Source organism: Phyllostomus hastatus, unplaced genomic scaffold (genome assembly GCF_019186645.2).
Source record: "Phyllostomus hastatus isolate PE091 unplaced genomic scaffold, TTU_PhHast_1.1 phas_contig_2, whole genome shotgun sequence".
Lineage (NCBI taxonomy): Eukaryota > Metazoa > Chordata > Mammalia > Chiroptera > Phyllostomidae > Phyllostomus > Phyllostomus hastatus.
In genome coordinates, this window is record NW_025333718.1 from 1,155,109 (window position 1) to 1,176,814 (window position 21,706).

At 35.9% G+C, this 21,706-nt stretch overlaps 1 protein-coding gene across 7 annotated transcripts in view; it reads left to right on the forward strand.

Moving 5' to 3' along the window:
- The window catches only part of SEPTIN10 (septin 10), an 83,883-nt gene extending 71,212 nt beyond the window's left edge, over positions 1–12,671 (forward strand). For 5 of the 7 annotated variants that reach the window (XM_045835195.1, XM_045835199.1, XM_045835198.1 and 2 more), the window contains 3 exons: positions 6,848–6,980; positions 10,276–10,463; positions 12,596–12,671. In XM_045835195.1, coding sequence (XP_045691151.1) covers positions 6,848–6,980; positions 10,276–10,463; positions 12,596–12,611 — 337 coding nt within the window. In that variant the 3' untranslated portion in view covers positions 12,612–12,671. Of the gene's footprint in view, positions 1–6,847; positions 6,981–10,275; positions 10,467–10,984 lie in introns of those variants that run through there. The other 2 variants (XM_045835201.1, XM_045835200.1) reach the window with 2 other exon arrangements.
- Positions 12,672–21,706: the final 9,035 nt, after the last annotated feature.

Consider the following 21,706-nt stretch of genomic DNA (forward strand, 5'->3'; position numbering starts at 1 on the left):
TATTCAGGATCATGTATGATTCCGTATAAATTTTTGAAATGTTTCTTGTATATCTGTGAAATATGTAATTTTATATTTTAAGAGAGAGTGCTTTGAATCTATAAATTGCTTTGGGTAGTGTGGACATTTTGATGATAATCCTTCCAATGCATGGACATGGTATATGCTTCCATTTATTTGTGTCTTCTTTAGTTTCTTTCTGCAGTGTTGTGTACTTTTCTGAGTATAGATCTTTTACCTCCTTGATTAGGTTTATTCCTAGGTACTTTATTTTTCTTGTTGCTAGCAAATGGGATTTTTTCCCCTTATTTCTGTTTCTGACATTTCGTTATTGGTGTACAAAAATGCCTTCAATTTCTGCATATTTACTCTGTATCCTGCTGTTTTGCCAAAATCATTTATTAGGTCGAGCAGTTTTTTGGTGGAGACTATAGTGTTTTCTATGTACACTATCATGTCATCTGCAAACAATTACAGTTTTACTTCCTTCTTTCCACTTTAGATGCCTCTTATTTCTCTTTTTGTCTGATTGCTGTGGCTAAGACTTCAATACTATGTTGAATAGAAGTGGTTAAAGAGGGCATTTTTGTCTTGTTCCTGATCTTAGTGGGAAAGCTTTAAGTTTTTGTCTGTTGAGTGTGATGTTAGCTGTAGCTTTTTCATATATGGCTTTTAATATGTGAGGTACGCTCCCTGTACTCCCACTTTGCTGAGTGTTTTTATCATTAATGGGTACTGTACCTTATCAAATGCTTTTTCCGCATATATTGATATGATCATGTGATTTTTGTCTCTCCTTTTATGTGATGTATTATGTGTATTAATTTTCAAAAATTGTATTATCCTTGCATCCTTGGGATGAATCCCACTTGATCATGGTGTATAATCTTTTTGATGTATTTCCGGATACTGTTTGACAGTACTTTGTTCAGGATTTTAGCATCTGTGTTCATCAGCAATACTGGCCTGTAGTTTTCTTTGTTTGGTGTATCTTTATCTGGTTTGGGGATTTGGATGATGTTGGCTTCATAAAAAGAGTTTGGTAGTCTTCCCTCTTCTTGGGTTTTTTTGAATAGTCTGAGAAGTATAGGTCTTAGCTCTTTGTTAAATGTTTTGTTAAATTCTCCTGTGAAACCATCTGGTCTAAGGCTTGTGTGTATTGGGAGTTTTTTCATTACTGCATCAATTTCACCAGCTGTTATCAGTCTGTTTAGGCTTTCTGCTTCTTCTTGGTTCAGTTTGGAATATTATATTTTTCTAGAAATTTTTCCATTTCACCCAGGTTTTCAGATTTTGGGGCATATGGTTGTTTATAGTTTCTTAAAATCCTTGGTATTTCTGTGATATTAGTTGTAATTTCTATTCTTTTATTTATCATTTTATTTAGTTGGGACTTCTCTTTTTTTTCTTGATGAATCTGCTTAAAGACTTGTCAATTTTGTTTATCTTTTCAAAGAACCAGCTCCTGGTTTATTGATATTTTGAGTTGTTCTTTTACTCTGTCATTTAATTTAGTTCTGATCTTGATTATTTTCTTACTTCTACTTGCTTTGGGCTGTCTTTGTTATTGTTCCTCCAGTTTTTCTAGATGTAGGGTTAGGTTGTTTATTTGAAATGTTTCCATCTTTTTTTAGGTAGACCTGTATCACTATGAACTTCCCTCTCAGGTCTGCCTTCGCTGTGGACTGTTGTGTATTCATTTTCATTTGTTTCCAGAAACTTTTTGATTTCTTCCTTGATCTCATTCATCATTAAGCCATGCATTGTTTAATGGCATGCTATTCAGTCTCCATGAGTTTGAATGTTTTTGAGTTTTTTTCCTTGAGGTTGGTTTCAAGTGTCAAGCCCTTGTTGTCTGAAACATAATTTTTTGTGTCATAAAAGTTTGTGTCTTTGGAACTCTCAATAAATACATAGTTAATTTCTAAGTATTTAGTCTGCAGTAGAACTGTAAAAAGTCCATCAGGCTTATTAAAACTACATGAAACAAAATGAAAGGACTGGAGTGGTTTTCTTGGTCAACATGAGCATCTGAGAATTATTTTTCTTCCTTTTTGGGTTTCAACTTTGCTTTTAATTGCTGATGTTTGCAACTATACTACCATGTTATATACATTAAACATTCATGACAACAAGCTACTTTTATACTAGAAAAGGGAGTAGTATAGCAAAAACACTGTTTTTCATTTTTGTTTGATAAATAAACCCATTATAGTACTGCTGGCCAAGATGGAGGTGTAGGTAGACACACTGAGCCTCCTCGCACAACCAAAATAAGGACGACAAGTGAGAAACAAAATAACAACCAGAACTGACAGAAAATTGAACTATATGGGAGTCCAACAACGAAGGAGTTAAAATAGACACATTCATCCAGACCAGTATCGGACAGCCAGGCAGAGAGGGGTCATAGCACAAAAAGCAGTGGCACTAAGAGTGCAAGGCACTCCAGGCACTCAAGAAGGCAACGGGTGGACCCTGGGCGCACAGGCGGCGACTGGCAGACCCTGGGTGCAGGGTGGCAACAGGCAGACCCAGCAAGGATGTGATTGTGAAGCGGGACACTGCACGCAAGGCGCCTGGCTGACCTGGCGGTCCCACATTCACATGTGCAGATAAACCCGACAAAACTGGGGAGTGAGACAGACTACCCAACCCAGGGTCCCAGCGCCGGGAAATAAACCTTCAAAACACCGATTGAAAACACCTGTGTAAGTTGAGGCGCCAGGAGGAACTCTCAGCCTCACAGGAGAGTTCATTGGAGACACCTACAGGGTCCTAGAACGTACACAAACTCACCCACACAGGAATCAGCACCAGAAAGGCCCAGTTTGCTTGTGAGAAGCAGCGGAAGGGACTGAGAGCCGACAGAGAGCAAGCGCCATTGTTACCTCTCAGACCCCACCCCCACATATGGTGTCACAACCCAGCAACTGGCTTGCCCCGCCCTGGTGAACACCTAAGGCTCCACCCCTCATACGTAACAGGCACAAGACCAAAAAAAAAAAAGGCCAAATGGAAAACCAGATCAAATCTCCACAGCAAATACAACTAAGTGATGAAGAGATACCCAGCCTATTAGATGCACAGTTCAAAGCACTGGTGATCAGGATACTCACAGAATTGGTTGAATTTGGTCACAAATTAGATGAAAAAATGAAGGCTACGCTAAGTGAAATGAAGGAAAATGCACAGGGAACCAATAGTGATGGGAAGAAAACTGGGACTGAAATCAGTGTAGTGGAACAGAAGGAAGAAAGAACAACCAAACAAAAGAATGAAGAAAGACAAATTCAGAAAACTGAGGAGAGGCTTAGGAACTTCCAGGATATCTTTAAATGTTCCAATATCCAAATTATAGGGGCACCAGAAGGGGAAGAGGAAGAACAACAAGTGGAAAAGTTATTTGAACAAATAATAAAGGAGAACTTCCCCAATCTGGCAAAGGAAATAGACTTCCAGGAAGTTTAGGAAGTTCAGAGAGTCCCAAAGAAGTTGGACCCAAGGAGGAACACACCAAGGCACATCATAATTACATTAGCCAAGATAAAAATGAAGGAGAGAGTCCTAGAAGCAGCAAGAGAAAAGGAGGCAGTTACCTACAAAGGAGTCCCCATCAGACTGTCAGCTGATTTCTCAAAAGAGAATTTACAGGCAAGAAGAGGCTGGAAAGAAGTATTCCAAGTCATGAAAGGCAAGGACCTACATCCAAGATTGCTCTATCCAGCAAAGCTTTCTTTTAGAATGGAAGGGCAGATAAAGTGCTTCCTAGATAAGGTCAAGTTAAAGGAGTTCATCATCACCAAGCCCTTATTTTGTGAAATGTTAAAGGGGCTTATCTAAGAAAAGAAGATAAAAAACATCTATAGTAAAATGACAGTAAACTCCTCACAATTACTAACAACCACACCTAAAACAAAAACAAACGAAGCAAATAACTAGAACAGAAACAGAACCACAGAAATGGAGATCACATGGAGGGTTAGCAACAGGGGAATGGGAGGAGGAAAGAGGGGGAAAAGGTACAGAGAATAAGTAGCATAGATGGTAGGTAGAAAATAAACAGGGGGAGGGCAAGAATAGTATGGGAAATGTAGAAGCTAAAGAACTTATGACACTTGGACATAGACTAGAGGTGGGAATGTGGGTGAGAGGGGGTGTGCAGAGTGGAGGGGAATGAAGGGTGGGAAGTGGGACAACTCTAATAGCATAATCAATAAAATATATTTTAAAATAGAAAATAAAAGTTTCTGTTATTTAAATGAAAATAAACCCATTATAGTAAACAATGGTTGATTAGTTTTACAACAGTATATAAACCATTTCCTTTCAGATCTAAGGGTTTCTTTGCCATCTTTTGAAATATAGTATAGGTTTCTGTACTTGCAGTTAGGTTTATAATTTACAATGTCCAAGTTAGAAAGACTGTGGTGAGATGGGAAATATGCAGAGTAGTCATTCTTTTGGTCTTTTGCTGAGGCTTCCCTTCAGGGTAGTCTCATGATGGTAGTTAGGAAGATGGCTTTGCGGCTGGTCTGATCTGGTTTGCACCTCACCTTTTAACTTACCAGCTTTGTTACTTTGGACAGATTACCTCTCTGAGCTTTAGTTTTCTGAACTGTAAAGAAGAGTATTGACATTTGTTCTTCATGGTTGCCATTAGTTGCCATGAATTAGGTAGTGACAAGAGTCCGGAAAAGTGCCATGCTCATAGCAACTATTCAATAAATGTTAGGTCTTTTTGCTGGGTAGATTTATTTTGCCCCTAAGGAACTCAAGTGCTAATATAAATACATTAATCAGAACTTTTTAAACTTATATTTGATATGAATTCAAGATGTTATTTAAACCAAGTTTGTCATTAAAGAATACCAACCCTGTGTTGGACCAGCCAAATGTGGTGAAGTTTCTGAAAATGATGAAAGTAGCCAGATAGATTTAGACTTTAGAGACATCTTTAAAATAAGACCGAAACAAATACCAAAAAACAAGAAACCTGGTAAAAACTAAAACGCCCCCTTGAGATTTGAAGCATTTATGTGGTTATCTAGAGCATTTTATATATTTTATAAGCTTTACTCTTTTTTAACTTCTTACTGAATTTATTGGCGTGACATTGGTTAATTAGATTATGTAGGTTTCAGGGGTACAAGTCATCTGTATATTGTATTTTGTGTTCACCATCCCAAGTCAAGTCTCCTTCTATAACCATTTATCTCCTGTTGCCCTCTTCTACCTCCCCCCACCTCCCTTTCCCTCTGGTAATCAGCATACTGTTATCTGTGTTTGTGAGTTTATTTTCATTTGCTTACTCCCTTCACTTTTTTCACCCAGCCTCCCAACCCCCCTCCCCTCTGACAGCTGTCAGTCTGTTCTCTCGATCTGTGAGTCTGTTTCTATTTTGTTTGCTAGTCCATTTTGTTCATTAGATTCCACATATGAGTGCAATCATATGGTACTTGTCTTTCTCTGACTGGCTTATTTCACTTAGCATAATGTTCCATCCAGGTCCACCCATGCTCTTAAAGACAGTGTTTAGTATCTGTTCCTTCTCTGAATACCTGCTTTGTATTCCACACTCACTAGCAGCTGTGATGACTATTATGCAACATTTCTTACTCTATTTTTCCTTGAACTTATAGAATTCTATACTTAAAAGATTTATTTCTCCTGTTATAATGTTTAAAACTAGTGAAATTTCTTAATTTATCATATTTCAAATAGGACAGTCTTTATTCTGCTTGGTTAAATTTGGGTCTATATCCTGACAATTTCTGTCATTAAATAAATATTTATGAAGAAATTGAAATGTCTAGAGAGCTCTGCTGCAGAAGGGGGTTGCTAAGATGATGATCTATTTCAAGAGAGGCAGGTTGGATATAAATGTCAGGAGAGATATAAACAAAGTGCCATGCAAGTGCTTGGAAGAACAGCTAACTCTAGTGGGGGAGGCTGGAAAAGACTGTAGTGGAAGTTGCATTTGAATTTGGCCTTAGGAAGACCTGGGTAGAATGAGGGGTGGGCTCAGAAGAGGGCAATGACATTGGTAGCAGAGGAGATGCAACAAAATAAAGCATGAAGTGAGTGGCATTTTAGGAACAATGAGTAGGTTGGTATGGCTGGAACCTAAGGTGGTTTGGGTTTTTTTGGTAAGAAATGAATGTGGAAAGGTGGAATTAGGCCTTATTGTTAAGTTTCATAAGTGTTCTTTAAATATGTGGAACCTCGTTCTGCAGAAAACATCACTCTAATGCAGAGAAAAAAGATAGTGAGCTCTGTGGTCTTGGTGAAAAAATTTTAGTAGTGATGAGCAACAAAGCGAAAGAAAGAACTAAAAGCCCAGAAATAAATTACAAGATTATTGCAGTAGTGAAGATAGAAAATCATAAACATCAAGTTGGGCTCTAACAGGATTGCTGTAGCCATCCTAAGGATGGATTTAAATGATGTGTCAGGGTCACAGGCTAAACTCACAGACCTTGGTGATCAGATTCAAAGATAAGGATAAGGGAAATGTCAAAGATGACTTCAGAACTTTGAGCTCAGTTTCCAGACACAATGATGCCAAATTAACAAAGATGAAAGAAAACTTTCTTTGACATAAAATGAGAGTACTTATAGTGAAGGACTTGACAAAGCAGAATTTTCAAAATTCTAGTGCTCTCTGATAGCTATAGCACTGGTGGCTTTGTATGATTCCTGATACAGGAAATCTCGTGTTTCAGTTGCTCTATGTAAGAAGGTGTTGATACATGGTATAGTTATGAGGCTTAACCTGAGATATTTGAATTTTTGCAAATTTGTTATACCATCTTTTTAACATGAGAATACTACAAAAACTGTTTAGTCTTCAAGAGACCTACGAAGCCAAAAGACACGAGTTTTATGGGGAACTCCACAGGAAGGAAGAAGAGATGAAGCAGATGTTTGTGCAGCGAGTAAAGGAGAAAGAAGCCATACTAAAAGAAGCTGAAAGAGAGGCAAGTGCACTAGTTTAATGGGATTTGCATTTTTAGGTGTCCTAAAAATTTGGTGTCCTATTAATTTGGGGGATTTATCTCAAGAACTTAGTTGAGATGCATTTGTAGACTAGTTGTTAGTCTTTAAAAACTAGCTGTTTTAACACTTAGTCTTTTAAAAAATCATAGATGAAATCAAATAAAAATTTTGGACTTTATGAGCAAATGGTCATCCTTTACAAGTGGGTTACCAAGAACTTGTAATACACCAGTTTACTGAGAAGTTTTGTAAATATCTTAACCATGAGCCAGAAATGTTTTAGCTGTGGCTCGATGAAGCCCTTTTTTTTTCTTTGAGAGAGAGTTTTTGAGAGTGGTTGGGATTGTGTTTTGCTGTGAAATAGATAACTATAAAAGCTGTTTAAGAAACTTTTTGAGTTTGAACTCAGGCTTTCTAGGTAAGTTTCCTGGTGTAGATGACCTTTGGATATAGCCTTGGCACAGGTAAACATCAGCAGTGAATTCCTGCAGTTTTGTTTGCTTCTCATTCTTTCCTGCAGTTTTGTTTGCTTCTCATTCTTCGAGCAACAATTTTAGTTTTATTTATGTTAATCTATTTTCTATAAATCTGCAGGCCTAATTGCAATGGCTACTTGTAAGCTATTCAGGTGAGACTCAAAAAGGATGAGCTGAAAAAAAGGATTTCAAGGAGAAAAGAGAAATGTTAATACAAATGAGCTTTGTAACCCAGGAGTTCCTAAAGAGTTATTTGTAATTTAATTTTACAAACTTATTATTTCAAGTACACTTACACTATTTGATATTTAAATAGTAAATGGTTTTGTAAAATTAATACTCTACTAATATATCCTATTTGTAATTTGAATTTTGATCTTTTCTTTTAAAAAATTTGAAATAATAGGAAAGTGAAAGTACAGAGTAACCCTGTGTCCCTCCCCACACCTAGCTTTATCAGTGAACATTCTGTCATCTTTATTTTAGTGTGTATGTGTGTATCTGTGTGTGTACATACATATATAACTTTCCTTGGTCATCCAAAGCTGGTTGCAGACATCATGACACTTCATCTCTGGGCATATCAGTTTGCATCTCTGAAGCTTAGGTGTATTTTTCTTCATAACCATAGTAACAATATCATGCCTTAGAAAATTAGTAGGAATGCCATAATCTCACCTAATTTCCAGTCCATATTAAAATTTCCCCAGTTGTCTCAAGATTGTCTATTACTGTTTCTTTTTGTATGTTAATTTTTTATTTTTGTTTTTGAACCAGAATTAAATCACATGTCTCTTATTGCATTTGGGTATTTTTTTTCTTTAGTCTCTTTTAAACTAGTCCCTAGTTTGTAATTGTTTCTAAATACAAATATTGAGGAAGGAGTTGTGATGAGTAGGAAATAAGGATGTTGATATTCTATCTTTAAAATGGTACTGGAGTAAAATTCTTTCAAGAGTTTCTTTCTCATATATCATGATTCTTAGTTTCTCTAATGAAAGAGAATTTAGAGAAGTGATTCATAGATGAGTTTTAATTTTTAAAATCTCACATAAGAATATTTCACATACATGTATATTGTTTAAAAGGAAATTAAACAGTCAGAGTGTCCAAATGATTAAAAAAAAAGAAAAACTATTTGTCAGTAGGTCCTTTGTAGAGTTTTATTTTTGTGATTCAAGTGCTGTTTTTCATTAAGAGTATATATTAAACTAACAAGTTAATTTAAAACTAAGTTATCAATAACCAACCATGGCAAAAGAGTTCTAAACTTTTAATTATATATAGCTTTAGAGGGGGTAGATTACTGGCTGGTTTCATTGATGTTACAAAGTACCTAATGACCAGTTTTCATGCTGTGAAGCCAATATTGTTGATACTTTAGAGTCAGTGTCAGTCAGCTGAAAAAGGGCACCTAGTCAATAATCATCACTCCATGAGACCAGATTTATCTACTAAAGAACTAAGGAAGACAGTATAATGTATTGCCTTAATTAGAATGATTTTAGAGGGAAAGAGGGCTTATTAATAATTACACTAGAGCAATAGATAGGTGTAAACCAGGTCTCTTCAGGGTAAACCAAGACAGCTGGTCTCCCAATATTTGGCTGCTAACATTTTAAAGCTAGTTATGTCAGTAAGATACTTGCAATCATTAATTAAAAGATAATTTTGGTAACCCAAAACATTATTTAATTCTGTATTAGGGGACCTTGATATTTAAAATATCCTTGCCAATATTATTATAAAACAAATACTCTTAAATTTATCTTTTGGCCTCACTTAATCTGCTTCAACCTTATACAGTCTCTATTTAAATACTTCTACCAGGGGGTTTACTGGCTTGCAGACACATGTTCTATATTTGGAACATTTAGTATTTATTAAGATGGAGTTCAGCTCTCTCCAGTTCCTACTGTCAGCCTCTGATTTTAGTGAAATGTTTCCTCAATTGTTATATGCCACCTTTTCTAGAAACTAAGTTTTAATTTTGTCTGAATATTAGGTTGCTACCTAGAACTAAAGATACTAATTTAAAGTTTCTTTAACCAGACTAGAAGATCAGAGAAAAACAGATACCTTTTTTTTATTTTTATTTAGAATGCTTATTTATGGGACACAGCTAATTCATATGGAGTCCACTGAATTCCCTAGATTTTTTTCCAGATCAACAATTAAACCATGGAAATCTTGTGTTATAATGTTATAAACTTTTGTAAAACTCATTGTAATGGCTTCATTAACTGTATTCAGCATAAATGTATTATTTTTTAACTTTATTTCTATTATACACAAGCTTTTTTTTCCATTATGGGGTAAACTCTACAGTGAGTATTTTTACTGTAAATTTAGGGTTTCTTAGTTTAAATTTCAAGAAGGTCAATGACTGAAAAAAATAGAATAGATTTTTAAGATTCTTGATTTTAATGGACAGTTTTGCTTTCTAAACATATTTTTCAGCATAATTTTCAATAACTATTTTACTACCGATGATAACTTTATTTGGAAAATGAGGGTTTCTTTTTTGATAATTTGCCTGAGGTTTGTTCATGAGGCTGTGGGGGTTTTTTATTGTTGTTGTTATATTTTGTTCATGCATATTTTTGCATGGGAACTAATTTAAAATTAAAGTTTCTAAATCAGTCTCATATGTAAATTTTCCCCTGAAGCTTCAGGAAGATGGTATAGGTTATTGTTATTGTATATGTCACTTGAGCAGTGTGTTTCAGAGTAGGAGAACATTCCTGTGCTTCTGCTGCCATTCTCTGTCAGTAGTGAGAACTGCTCCTTTGTTTCACAGTTACAGGCCAAATTTGATCACCTCACAAGAGTCCACCAAGAAGAGAGAATGAAACTTGAAGAAAAGAGAAGACTTTTGGAAGAAGAAATAATCTCTTTCTCTAAAAAGAAAGCTACCTCTGAGATATACCAGAACCAGACCTTTATGGCGATGGGCAGCAACTTGAAGAAAGACAAAGACCGTAAAAAGTAGGCCATCTCCAACCACCTGTATCTGGTAGCCTCATCCCCATCACTTGCTGTCTTGTTGCCCTATTTGATCTTTATAGTTTCTCACTGTTTATGTCCTATTTCTTGTCTGCCTTCTGTACTAAATGTCAGCTCCTTGAGAGCAGAGACCTTGTCTTTCTTGTTCACTGCTGCTTCCCTGGCATCTAGAACAGCACCTGGCACACATTAGGTGCTCATTAAATATTTGGGAAAATGAATGAACTATATAAAAATACATCATAATGTAAAAAGGGTCAGTTACCTAGGGAAAAAGTCAGCTGCTCTTATTTCATAGCCAAGCCTATGGCTGTAACACACATCTAATATCTACTGACCTACCATTAGTTACATTGAATTTTATGTCTAATTGGAAGCTGTATACTTTCTTGTGGAATCAGGTGTAAAATAATACTTGATTTTAAAAAAGCTAATTCTTAGGTTCACTTTTTTAAAACAAATTCTACTGATAATGATTTTGTGAGAATTTTTATTTTAATAAGGGAACCAGGCTATCGATTCGAACTCCTGTGCTTTGATGTCAGAGCTTGTGAAACCAATGGTGGACGTAAAGATGCAGAGGAAGGTAGAGAGGGTACCAGTACAATGGGGTGGCCATGAGTAGCATTTGGATGATATTCTCAAGGCTTATAGGTTTGGGGTATGTGTTACAATCGAACTTAACCAAAGTTTTAGAAAATAAGTTTTTTTTTCCTCTTTTGTACTTTGTACAAAAAGAACAAAATTCTCCCACTTAAAGTTTCTCCCACTTAAAATGTCCCCATCAGTTTGCCTATCTGACTATTCTCATAATTCATCATTGACTTGTATTGGGAATGTTTCTTTGTGGGTTTTTGCCTCAATTTACTCCAACTATCTCTGCTCTAGCAGCATCAAGTCCTCCTTATGTTCCTCACAGAGCAACACTTCTGGTTAATTTTATCACCCAGCTTACGATATTTTGCCATATATAATGTGCAGTTTTTTGCCAAAATTTTTGAGGGAAAAATAAGGATGTGTATTTTACATAGGTAGTACTAATTCCATATCTAGATAAATGTTTTCAATTATTTTATTTATGCTTATGCCTTAAAAGTGTAGCTCTAGTTTTGTAATTACTTGTTACATAAAATTTCTTGTGCCATAATATATTTAAAAAATGCTAATATTTCTTTATAATACAAAAAAAACCCAGTATCTAAATATAAATAAATAAATAATTGAACTCAAAAATTAAAACGAAAGATTTTTTCCCTGAAAGTTTTGGCCAAAAACATGGGCATGCATTATACACGAGAGCACATTATGCATGACAAAAGTATGGTGCTTCTAACCTAGCATTTTCAGAATATTGTAACTCAGTTTCATAATAGGAAAACATTCATTTGGTCCATGGTAGCTTACCAATTTTGAACTATGGAGAAGTAAATCCAGAGGGTTTTAGTGTATTTCATTGACCTGTGGATTTTACAGCTTTTGATGGAAGACAGAGGAATTCTCATAAATGATATTTTAATATAAGCTCCACAGGGGCATGGATTCTAAGTTTTCTTCATGGATGTATCCCTTCCCAAAGCCTAGAACAGTGTCTGGTACAATAGTGGGCATCCATTATTTGTCAAAGGAATAATATGACGTTTATTCAAATATTGAATTTAAAAAGATAAAACAATAAATGTAATTTATTATTGCTTTTCATTATGCTTTGTCTTACAAAGCTATGGGACCTATTACCTTCTTTTTATCTTAATCCAATGTTAATAAAATTGGATTCCCCCATATTTATTTTATATATGAAAGACAATTTACACTTACCTTGTGGAAATTATCATCCTCCTTCACTTGAGAACCATTGGTATGAGCTGTTGCTGACAAAATCAGGGCCAAGCCCATAGCTTTTTGAGAGCCCAGAATTCATCCTCAAGAAAATAGAGTTTGGTGGAGGGGGGTTTGCCTCTCTTTCCAAAGTTCCATAGTTAGATATTCTACAGAATATTAATTAGATGTATACTTGTTCTTTGTGGAAAAGTTTTGTAAAACTAATGATTCTAGTAATTTTTATTTCTTATATGGTTTTATATTGTGCCAATCAAATATTTTTTTTCTCTTTCCAGCTCCAATTTTATGTAAAACAAATGTTACAGATCACAGAAGGTCTTCACAAGCAAAGTTATTAAAATGTTAGAAGTATGCTGTGATTTTTCTTGCTTATTTTATTTGCTCTATCTGGCAAGTGGCCAGAGTTACTGCCATTTATGGAAAAATACTTTAAGTATAAGGTCAATATATAAGCCAGAGTGGATGATAGAACTTACATATTCACTGTTAGAAGTTTTTAAGGTGCTGGTTTGTGATAAATGTAGGTCCCTGCTACCGATTTGTGGTCACTTTGCAGAGCATACTACCACAGAGCAGTGTCAGTACTATTGAAAATACTGAACTTCTCCATGTTATTATGGCTGTCTGATTGCATTCATGCTCCAAGATGAACCTTTTTCTTATACATACTAAAGGTAAAATTTGGGGAATATGTTTTAAAATGTATTATGTACCCGAAAGTCTAACCTCTTAATAGTTTTATAGAACTTTTAATTTTTGATATAATTATCTAGTTGGTAACATGATGCTAAGATTTTTGTATCAAATTTTATATAACATGACAGTCTTCTGTGCTTCAGCATGCCTTCTTGTGATTGATGTATTTTTGTGGTGAAAAAAATATGTTTAAAAGTAAATGCATCCAAGTATATAAACCCTTTTTCTAGTGATAAGTACTTTTGGACATGGGTGTTATGCCAGTGTTTTTTTTGGGATGTGTTATATATTCTTGCTTAGAACTCAGTCTTCCAGGGGAAAAATAATAAGATTGAATTATCTTACTAAAAATTTTGCGTAACAAATAGCAATGAACATCTGAATACAAAGATACAAAAATTTAGATAATTCATATCAAAAAGGATAATTGAATTCAGTGCCTTAGTAGTACTCTCAGAACAATTAACTTTTTTTAACAGTCATACGTATACAATTTTTTGTTTTTGTACTTAAATATTCTAAGCTGACAAAATATACCTACACAGTTTACTAAAATGTGTTTAAATTATATTAACTTTTTATTTACAAACTATCATCTTAACATTTTATCAAAATTAGTTCATTTAATTATGTTTGAATTATTTTAAAACAGGTACATTACCATTATTTTTCAGTGTTTAACTTAGCCTATGTTAGATTCTAAACAGCATTTTGTTTTGTTTTTTTATGAAGTTGTGTATATTGCAAATAAAACCTTTTGTTTTCTAGTACAATTTATCTGGACAAATAATTTACTTTCCATCTTTACATTTGAAATACACAAATGCCACTTTGCCTTTTTAAACTGTAGTAAAATAAGTTATAAGTATCACAGAGAAAGCTATGCACTTTCTTCTCAGAATCAGTAATGCCCAGGTTCTAGAAGGTGAGGGCAGGAGGGCTGGTGAGCCCCTGAGGGCAGGTAGCCTGTTGTGCAGAGCCCAGCCAATGCCATAGCATTGAGCATTAGCAAGGAGGGTCATCCAGGAAGCTCAGTGGTGTAATGGCGGTGGTGGTTATTTGTAGGCATCAAACTCTGTACAGAACAGCTGTCCTAAACTTTAATAAAGTTACTTTTAATGTCAGATTGGTTGTTGGTGTATTCAGACAAAGTTATTCAGGTTTCTAATTGAAAAGATATGGAAAGCTGCCTAAACCTCTTCACTTAACAGAAGGGTAATCACTTTATTTTTTTTAAGATTTTATTTATTTATTTTTAGAGAGGGAAGGGAGGGAGACAGAGAGAGAGAAACATCAATGTGCGGTTGCTGGGGGTCATGGCCTGCAACCCATGCACGTACCCTGACTGGGAATTGAACCTACGACACTTTGGTTCGCAGCCTGCGCTCAATCCACTGAGCACCGCCAGCCAGGGCCGGGTAATCACTTTATTAATGACTCTGCTATGAGAAAGACTCACCATGTGTGCTTCATCTACAATATGACTCTTTCATTTATTTCATCTATTTGGGATTCCAGGTATAATTTTATTTTAAAAGAGTTGTGCTGCAAAGAAAGCAATTATAAAGATAATTGCACGGTGATATTCAAATTCTCCTTACAAAGTGAGTTATTATATACCAATGCTTAAATTAACAAATTTCGTGGGAACAAAATAAAGCTAGATATGTTTTCTTTATATTTTTTCCAATAAGGCATGTGAGACAGAATTGCCTCTCACTACCAACCATTAATCTTTATACATACTATCCTTAATTTTAAGCTCTTTCACATAGACTGTTATTTCAGTTTCAAAACGACACAAAGGAAAAAGCATTACAGGTATTATTAGTATCCCCATCTTGAAGATGAACTTAATTTAGGTCCTGTGTTCTTCTTGGGCTAGAAGGCTATCCATGTCCTTTTGGAGCAACAACAATAGTAACAAGACAGACCAGATTCGTTCATAGAGTACTCTCAAAGTTGCTCCTGCCTCTATTCACAAGGGCACAATAGAGCATCCAGGGAAGTGACTGGGTCTTAAAACATTAGAAATAATTTTTCAAATGCAGAAATGGAGAAAGGCAATCCAGGTATAAGGAATAACATGTTTTTGATAAAATCTGTTTACTCTGGAAAGTAGCTAAATATGAATAGAGAATATAGGGGAGATATTCTCTGACTGGGAATTGTGTCATGCGTTGGGGTGTGAGGTTTTAGAAGCAGGTCAAGAACAGACCGAGAAAGTTTGTAAGCCCAATCCCGCAGGCAGTAGGAACCATGGAAAGATTTAACCTTACGTGGTCAAATATTTCTACAGAGTTCATGGGAAAGATAAACTAGAGGAGGAACTATGTCAGGGGCAGTCCAACTCATTAGACTATAGCCTAGGCCAGTTGTTCTTAATCCTGAGTATACAATAAAATAATGTAAGTTGAGTTTTTTTAAAAATACTGATGCAGCCCTGGACAGTGTGGCTCAGTTGGTTGGAGCATTGACCTGCAAACCGAAAGATCATGGGTTCAACTCTTGGCCAGGGCACATGCATGGGTTGCATGTTCGGTCTCCAGTCAGGGCATGTACAAGAGGCAACTAATTGATGTTTCTCTCCCCCCTCCCTCCCTTCCCCATTCTCTAAAATCAATAAGCATGTCCTCAGATGAGGCTAAAAATATTGATGCATAAAGGAATATATAGTAATGGAAGTTGTCATTAAAAGGATAAATCTAAACGACAAATGACTAAAACAATATGTCTCTCATGGTTAGGAATATATAAAGAACATTAGTTTTAATACAACACAGCAGTGGCCTATTAGGAGAGTAGGGCAGATCAAATGGTCTAGGTTCTTGTGTTAACTAGGATGAGGATAAAAGTCCCAGTTCACCAGGTAACATGAGACTTAAAAGAGTGCATGTAAGTATGGTCAAGTGTGTAAATATGGTAAAGTAAGTATTTTCAAGCAGTAGAAAGAATGCTAGTCTAATAAAGGATAATCCAAAATAAAAAAGAAAATAAGGGAAATAAAATAAGTATAACACCAGAAAACATTTAGTAATGTGATAGATTTAAATCCAAATAAACCAGTAATTACATGTACTACATGCTCTAATTTTTTTTAGATAAAAGTTTTTAAAAACAGCTATGTGTACCTCACCAGAGAGAGGTCTAAAACTTTATGTCTTAATAGACAGAAGAAGGGGAAAGGAAAATGAACATCATACAAATTTTAACCAAAAGATAATGATTAGCTATATTTCTGTGTGTTAAAAATTTTAAGACAAAAAGCATTGCTAGGGATGAAGATGTATACTTCAAGTAAGAATATATAACAACTCTAAAATTGTATGTGATGTAGTAGCTTCAGCAACTCATGGGTCAGAGAAGAAATAAAATAATTAGAAAATATTTTGAACTGAATAACAATGTAAATATGATATACCACAGCTCATGCAAAGCAGCTAAAGTCATACTTCACATCAAAATTATAGTCCTTAGAGTTAGTATTAGCAGGGAAAAAAGGCTGAAAACCAATATTCTATACATTCATCTTAAAAAGTAATTAAAGAGGAATAACTAAACCCAAAGAAAAATAAATGAGGAATTAATAAAATAGAAAAATATTGGAAGTTCTTACATTTTAAAATATTAAGAATGATAAATCATGACAAGGATGATAAATCATGATAAGAGAATGAGAAGAGGCATGGAATGACTAAAATTAAAAAGAACAACAAACCTGACACTAGAAAAGAAAGGGACATGGAATGGCTAGAAATAACATTTTACATTGCTGGAAGGAATGCAACATGATTCAAGCATTATGGCAATTTCTTATACCTTTACCATATCTGTTAGTTTTCCATGGCTGCTTTAACAAGTTACCACAAACAGTGGATTAAAATAACAGTATTCTTACAGTTTGAGGGGTCAGAAAGTTGATATGGGTCTCAAAGAGCTAAAATCAAGGTGGGGATAGGGCCATGTTCGAGGCAAGAATCCCTTTTTCGGCCTTTTCTAGCTTCTGGAAACCACCTACATTCCTTGGCTCATGATCCAACCTTTTTTAAAGCCACCAATGGTGAGCTGAGTTCTCACACCTGATCAGTCAGACCTTTTCCTCTTCCTTGTTCTTCCACTTAACTGAGCCCACCTTCATAATCTCCTTATCTGATGAATAGCAACTTTAATTCCCCTTTGCTGGGTAACCTAACATTGAGAAAGTCCAGATTGAGATCTTTAGGGGAGTGACATTAGAGGAATGGTGGTATGAGAGATCCCCTTGATCTCTCCCCCCGAAATTTCAACAAGTATATCAGCTATAACTCAACAAAGGAGTTCCTGTTCAACATACAGGCGTGCCAAAGAGATCCCTGCATTGAAGTGTCTAACGGTGGGCTAAAGGGAACAAACAAGAGGCAAGAAGGGAGGAGAGCCCAAATGAGACACTGACACAGCCCTGCAGCCCAGAGTTTACAGTGGACTCAGCTTGAAGAAGGGAGGAAGCCAGCTGTGCTGATGCCTCCTTTGGCCACCAGGGAGGAGCAGAGAGTCTTGGTGGACCTTTCTGCAGGAGTGAGCTGTATGAACTGCAGGTGAGAGGCCTGAGCAAGGACATAGTGCAGGGGTTTTGCAGTGACTGTTGTCTGTCATGTTGTCATTGTTTCAAACAAAGAAACGGAGCCACAGAGCTCTGATGCCTTTTAGACTACCAAAACTCACCTCTTGTGGTCCTTGGTATCGGGTCTAGAGCACATTGTCTCCAAACCCAAGAACTGTTAATATCAGAATTGCTATATCCCTCTGTGACTGATCCCCTCTTGGGATTAATGGCAGTGGAACCAATGGAGACCTGAAGTTGCCATTACTGAGAGGATAAAACAAATTCCATCGCTAAGCATCACAGCTATACTAATGACAGCCCTGGAGGTCAGCTTTGGGATTTCACCAAGCTTTACAACTCTTGATTCAGTGCCACCTACTGGAAAATAGTAAAAAGACCTCTTCATAGAAATCTAGTGAAGTACAATTAATACATAGATGCCTAGACAGAAATGGAGCCCATCATATACCATGAATAACCAAGGTAGCGAGGCAGCTTAGAAAATGAAAAATCTCCAGAAAGTGAACTGGAACACATGGGAATCGGTGATATATATGACAGAGCATTCAAGTTAGCAAGTTGTGAAAATATTCAAGGAGATGCGAGAAAATGCAAACGGGCAATTTGATGCATTGAGAAAAATTAATGAAAAAAATACCAAATAGATTGAAACTAAAAAAGAACCAAACAGAAATCCTAGAAATGAAGTATTCCAGTAAAGGAGATCAGGAATGAACTACTGAGCATAAAAAACAGCCAGCCAGATGGAGGAAAGAATTAGTGATATTGAAGAGAGGAATCTAGAAATGATGCAGAGGGAAGAAGAGAGATATCTGAGCATAAAAAAAAAAAAATGAAAGACCTCTACAAGAACAATCTGACTCCATCAGAAAGCACAATATAAGAATAATAGGCATGCCAGAAGAAGAATAGGCAAAAGAAAACAGCTTGTTCAAACAAATAGATGAGAACTCTCCAAACCTATGGAAGGAACTAGATCCTTAAATCCAAGAAGGAAACAATACCTAGTGACCTTAATCAAAAGAGGCCCTCTCCAAGGCACATTTTCTTAAAACTCAAAAATAATGACAAATTCTCAAAGCAGCCAGGAAAAGAAAAAAAGACAGTGACCTACAAAGTGAATTGCATCAGATTATCATTGGACTTTTCAGTAGAAACTCTGCAAGTTAGAGAGAGGGAAACCAAATATTCAAAATATTGAAAGAGAAATTACAAGGCAAGAATAATATGCCCTGCAAAGTTATCCTTTAAATGTGAAGGAGGAATAAAAACCTTTCCAGGCATACAGAAGCTGAGGGAATTTATCACCAGAAAATCTGAAAACAAACAGCAAAAGGTCACAACATTTTGAGTGAGATCACCAAAGAAACAGCATAAACAGATAATTTGTGACAACAAAAACAGAAGGGGAGGGGGCAAAGGCTTGAACTGGCAAAGAAGGATGGAAGTAGATGCACTCAAAATTAACAAACTATGGTATATGTTCAATTTCTTTCTCATAAACGTTAAGGTAACCACACACAACAACCCCAAATCTGAAACACATAACTTAAAGAAGAAACAGAATAGAAGTATGGAATACTACTAAACAAAATCAACAGACAAACACAAAGGAAAATAACCAGTTTTCTGGGACAGAGATGCCAGAAAACAAAGAATAAAATGGCTATAGGAAATCCTCATTAATAATAACCCTAAATGTAAATGGACTGAATTCACCAATAAAGAGTTACAGAGAGCAGATTGTGTCTAAAACAACCCTAGCAATATGCCTTCAGGAGACATCGAAGCTGCAAAGACAATGGTAGATTTAAAGTGAAAGGATGGAAACTAATTCTCCAAACAAATAACATCCACAGAAAAACAGGTGTAGCCATATTTATATTTGCCAAACATATGTTTATTTTTATTTTACTTTATTTTATTTTATTTTAATTGTTGTTCAAGTAGTTTTCTGTCTTTTACTCCCAACCCGCCCATCTCCCCCAGTCCTCCCTACCTCCCCCCATTTCCACACCCCCTACATTTTCTCCATGTGTCCTTTATACTTGTTCCTGTAAACCCTTCCCCTCTTCCCCTGAAATTCCCTCCCCTCTCTCCTCTGGTCACTGTCAGCCTGTTCTCTATTTCACTGTCTTTGGTTATATTTTGCTTGCTTGTTTTGTTGTTTAGGTTCTTGTTAAAGGTGAGATCATATGGTATTTGTCTTTTACCGCCTGGCTTATTTCACTTAGCATAATGCTTTCCAGTTCCATCCATGCTATCATAAAGGGTAGGCACTCCTTTTTCTTTCAGCTGCATAGGATTCCATTGTATAAATGTACCACAGTTTTTTGATCCATTTACTGATGGGCACCTAGGTTGCTTCCAAAACTTGGCTATTGTAAATTGTGCTACTATGAACACTGGGGTGCATAGGTTCTTTTGGATTGGTGTTTCAAGATTCTTAGTATATAATCCTAGCAGTGGAATTGCTGGGTCAAAAGGCAGACCCATTTTTAGTTTTCTTAGAAAATTCCATACTGTTTTCCATAGTGGTTGTACCAGTCTGCAATCCCACCAACAGTGCACTAGGGTCCCTTTTTCTCCACAACCTCTCCAACACTTGTTTGTTGCTTTGTTTATGATGGCCATTCTGACAGGTGTGGTATCTCATTGTGGTTTTAATTTGCATCTCTCTGATAGCTAGTGATACTGAGCATCTTTTCATGTGTCTCTGGATCCTCTGTATGTCCTCCTTGGAGAGTGTCTGTTCAAGTCCTTTGCCCATTTTTTAATTGGGTTGCTTGTTTCTTAGAGTGGAATCATGTAAGTTCTTTATATATTTTGGAGAGTAAACCCTTGTCTGAGGTATCATTGGCAAATATGTTTTCCTATACAGTTGGTTCTCTGTTTATTTTAATACTGTTTTCTTTAGCCATGCAGAAGGTTTTTATTTTTATGAGCTCCCATTTGGTTATTCTTTCCTTTATGTCCCTTGCTTTAGGGGACATATCAGTAAAAATGTTTCTGTGTGAAATATCTGAGATTTTCCTGCCTATGTTCTCCTCTAGGACTTTAATGGTGTCACAGCTTATATTTAAATCTTTTATCCACCTTGAATTTATGTTTGTGTATGATGTAAATTGGTGCTCAAGTTTTACTTTTCTTGCACATAGCTGTCCAGTTCTCCCAACACCATTTGCTGAAGAGGCTATTTTTACTCCATTTTATGTTGCTTCCCCCTTTGTCGAATATTAATTGACCATAGAGATTTGGCTCAATTTCTGGGCTCTCTGTCCTGTTCCATTGGTCTATGTGCCTGATTTTATGCCAGTACCAGGCTGTTTTAATGACAGTGGCCTTGTAATACAGTTTGTTATTAGGTACCAATCCCTCCCCAGGAGGGATTGTGATCTCTCCTACTTTGCTGTTCTCTTTCAAAATTGCAGCAGCTATTCGGGGTCATTTATGGTTCCATATAAATTTTTGAAGTATTTGTTCTATGTCTGTGAAATATGCCTTTGGTACTTTAATAGGTACTGCATTGAATCTGTAAATTGCTTTGGGTAGTGTGGCCATTTTGATGATAATTCTTCCAATCCATGAACATAGTATATGTTTCCATTTGTTTATCTTCCTTGATTTCTTTCTTCAGTGTTGTGTAGTTTTCTGCATACTAGTCTTTTACCTCCTTGGTTAGATTTATTCATAGGTATTTTATTTTTCTTGTTGCTATATATCGAATGGGATTTTATTTCTTGATTTCTGGTTCTGCTGTGTCATTGTTGGTATACAAATATGCCTTTGATTTGTGAATATTGATTTTGTATCCTGCTGTTTTGCCATATTCACTTATTAGGTTGAGCAGTTTTTTGTGGAGTCTATAGCATTTTCTTTTTTTTTTTTTTTAAGATTTGATTTATTTATTTTTAGAGAGGGAAGGGAGGGAGATAAAGAGAGAGAGAGAAACACCAATGTGCGGTTGCTGGTGGTTATGGCCTGCAACCCAGGCATGTGCCCTGGCTGGGAATTGAACCTGTGACACTTTGGTTCGCAGCCCGCACTCAAAATCCACTGAGGATTTTCTATGTACACTATCATGTCA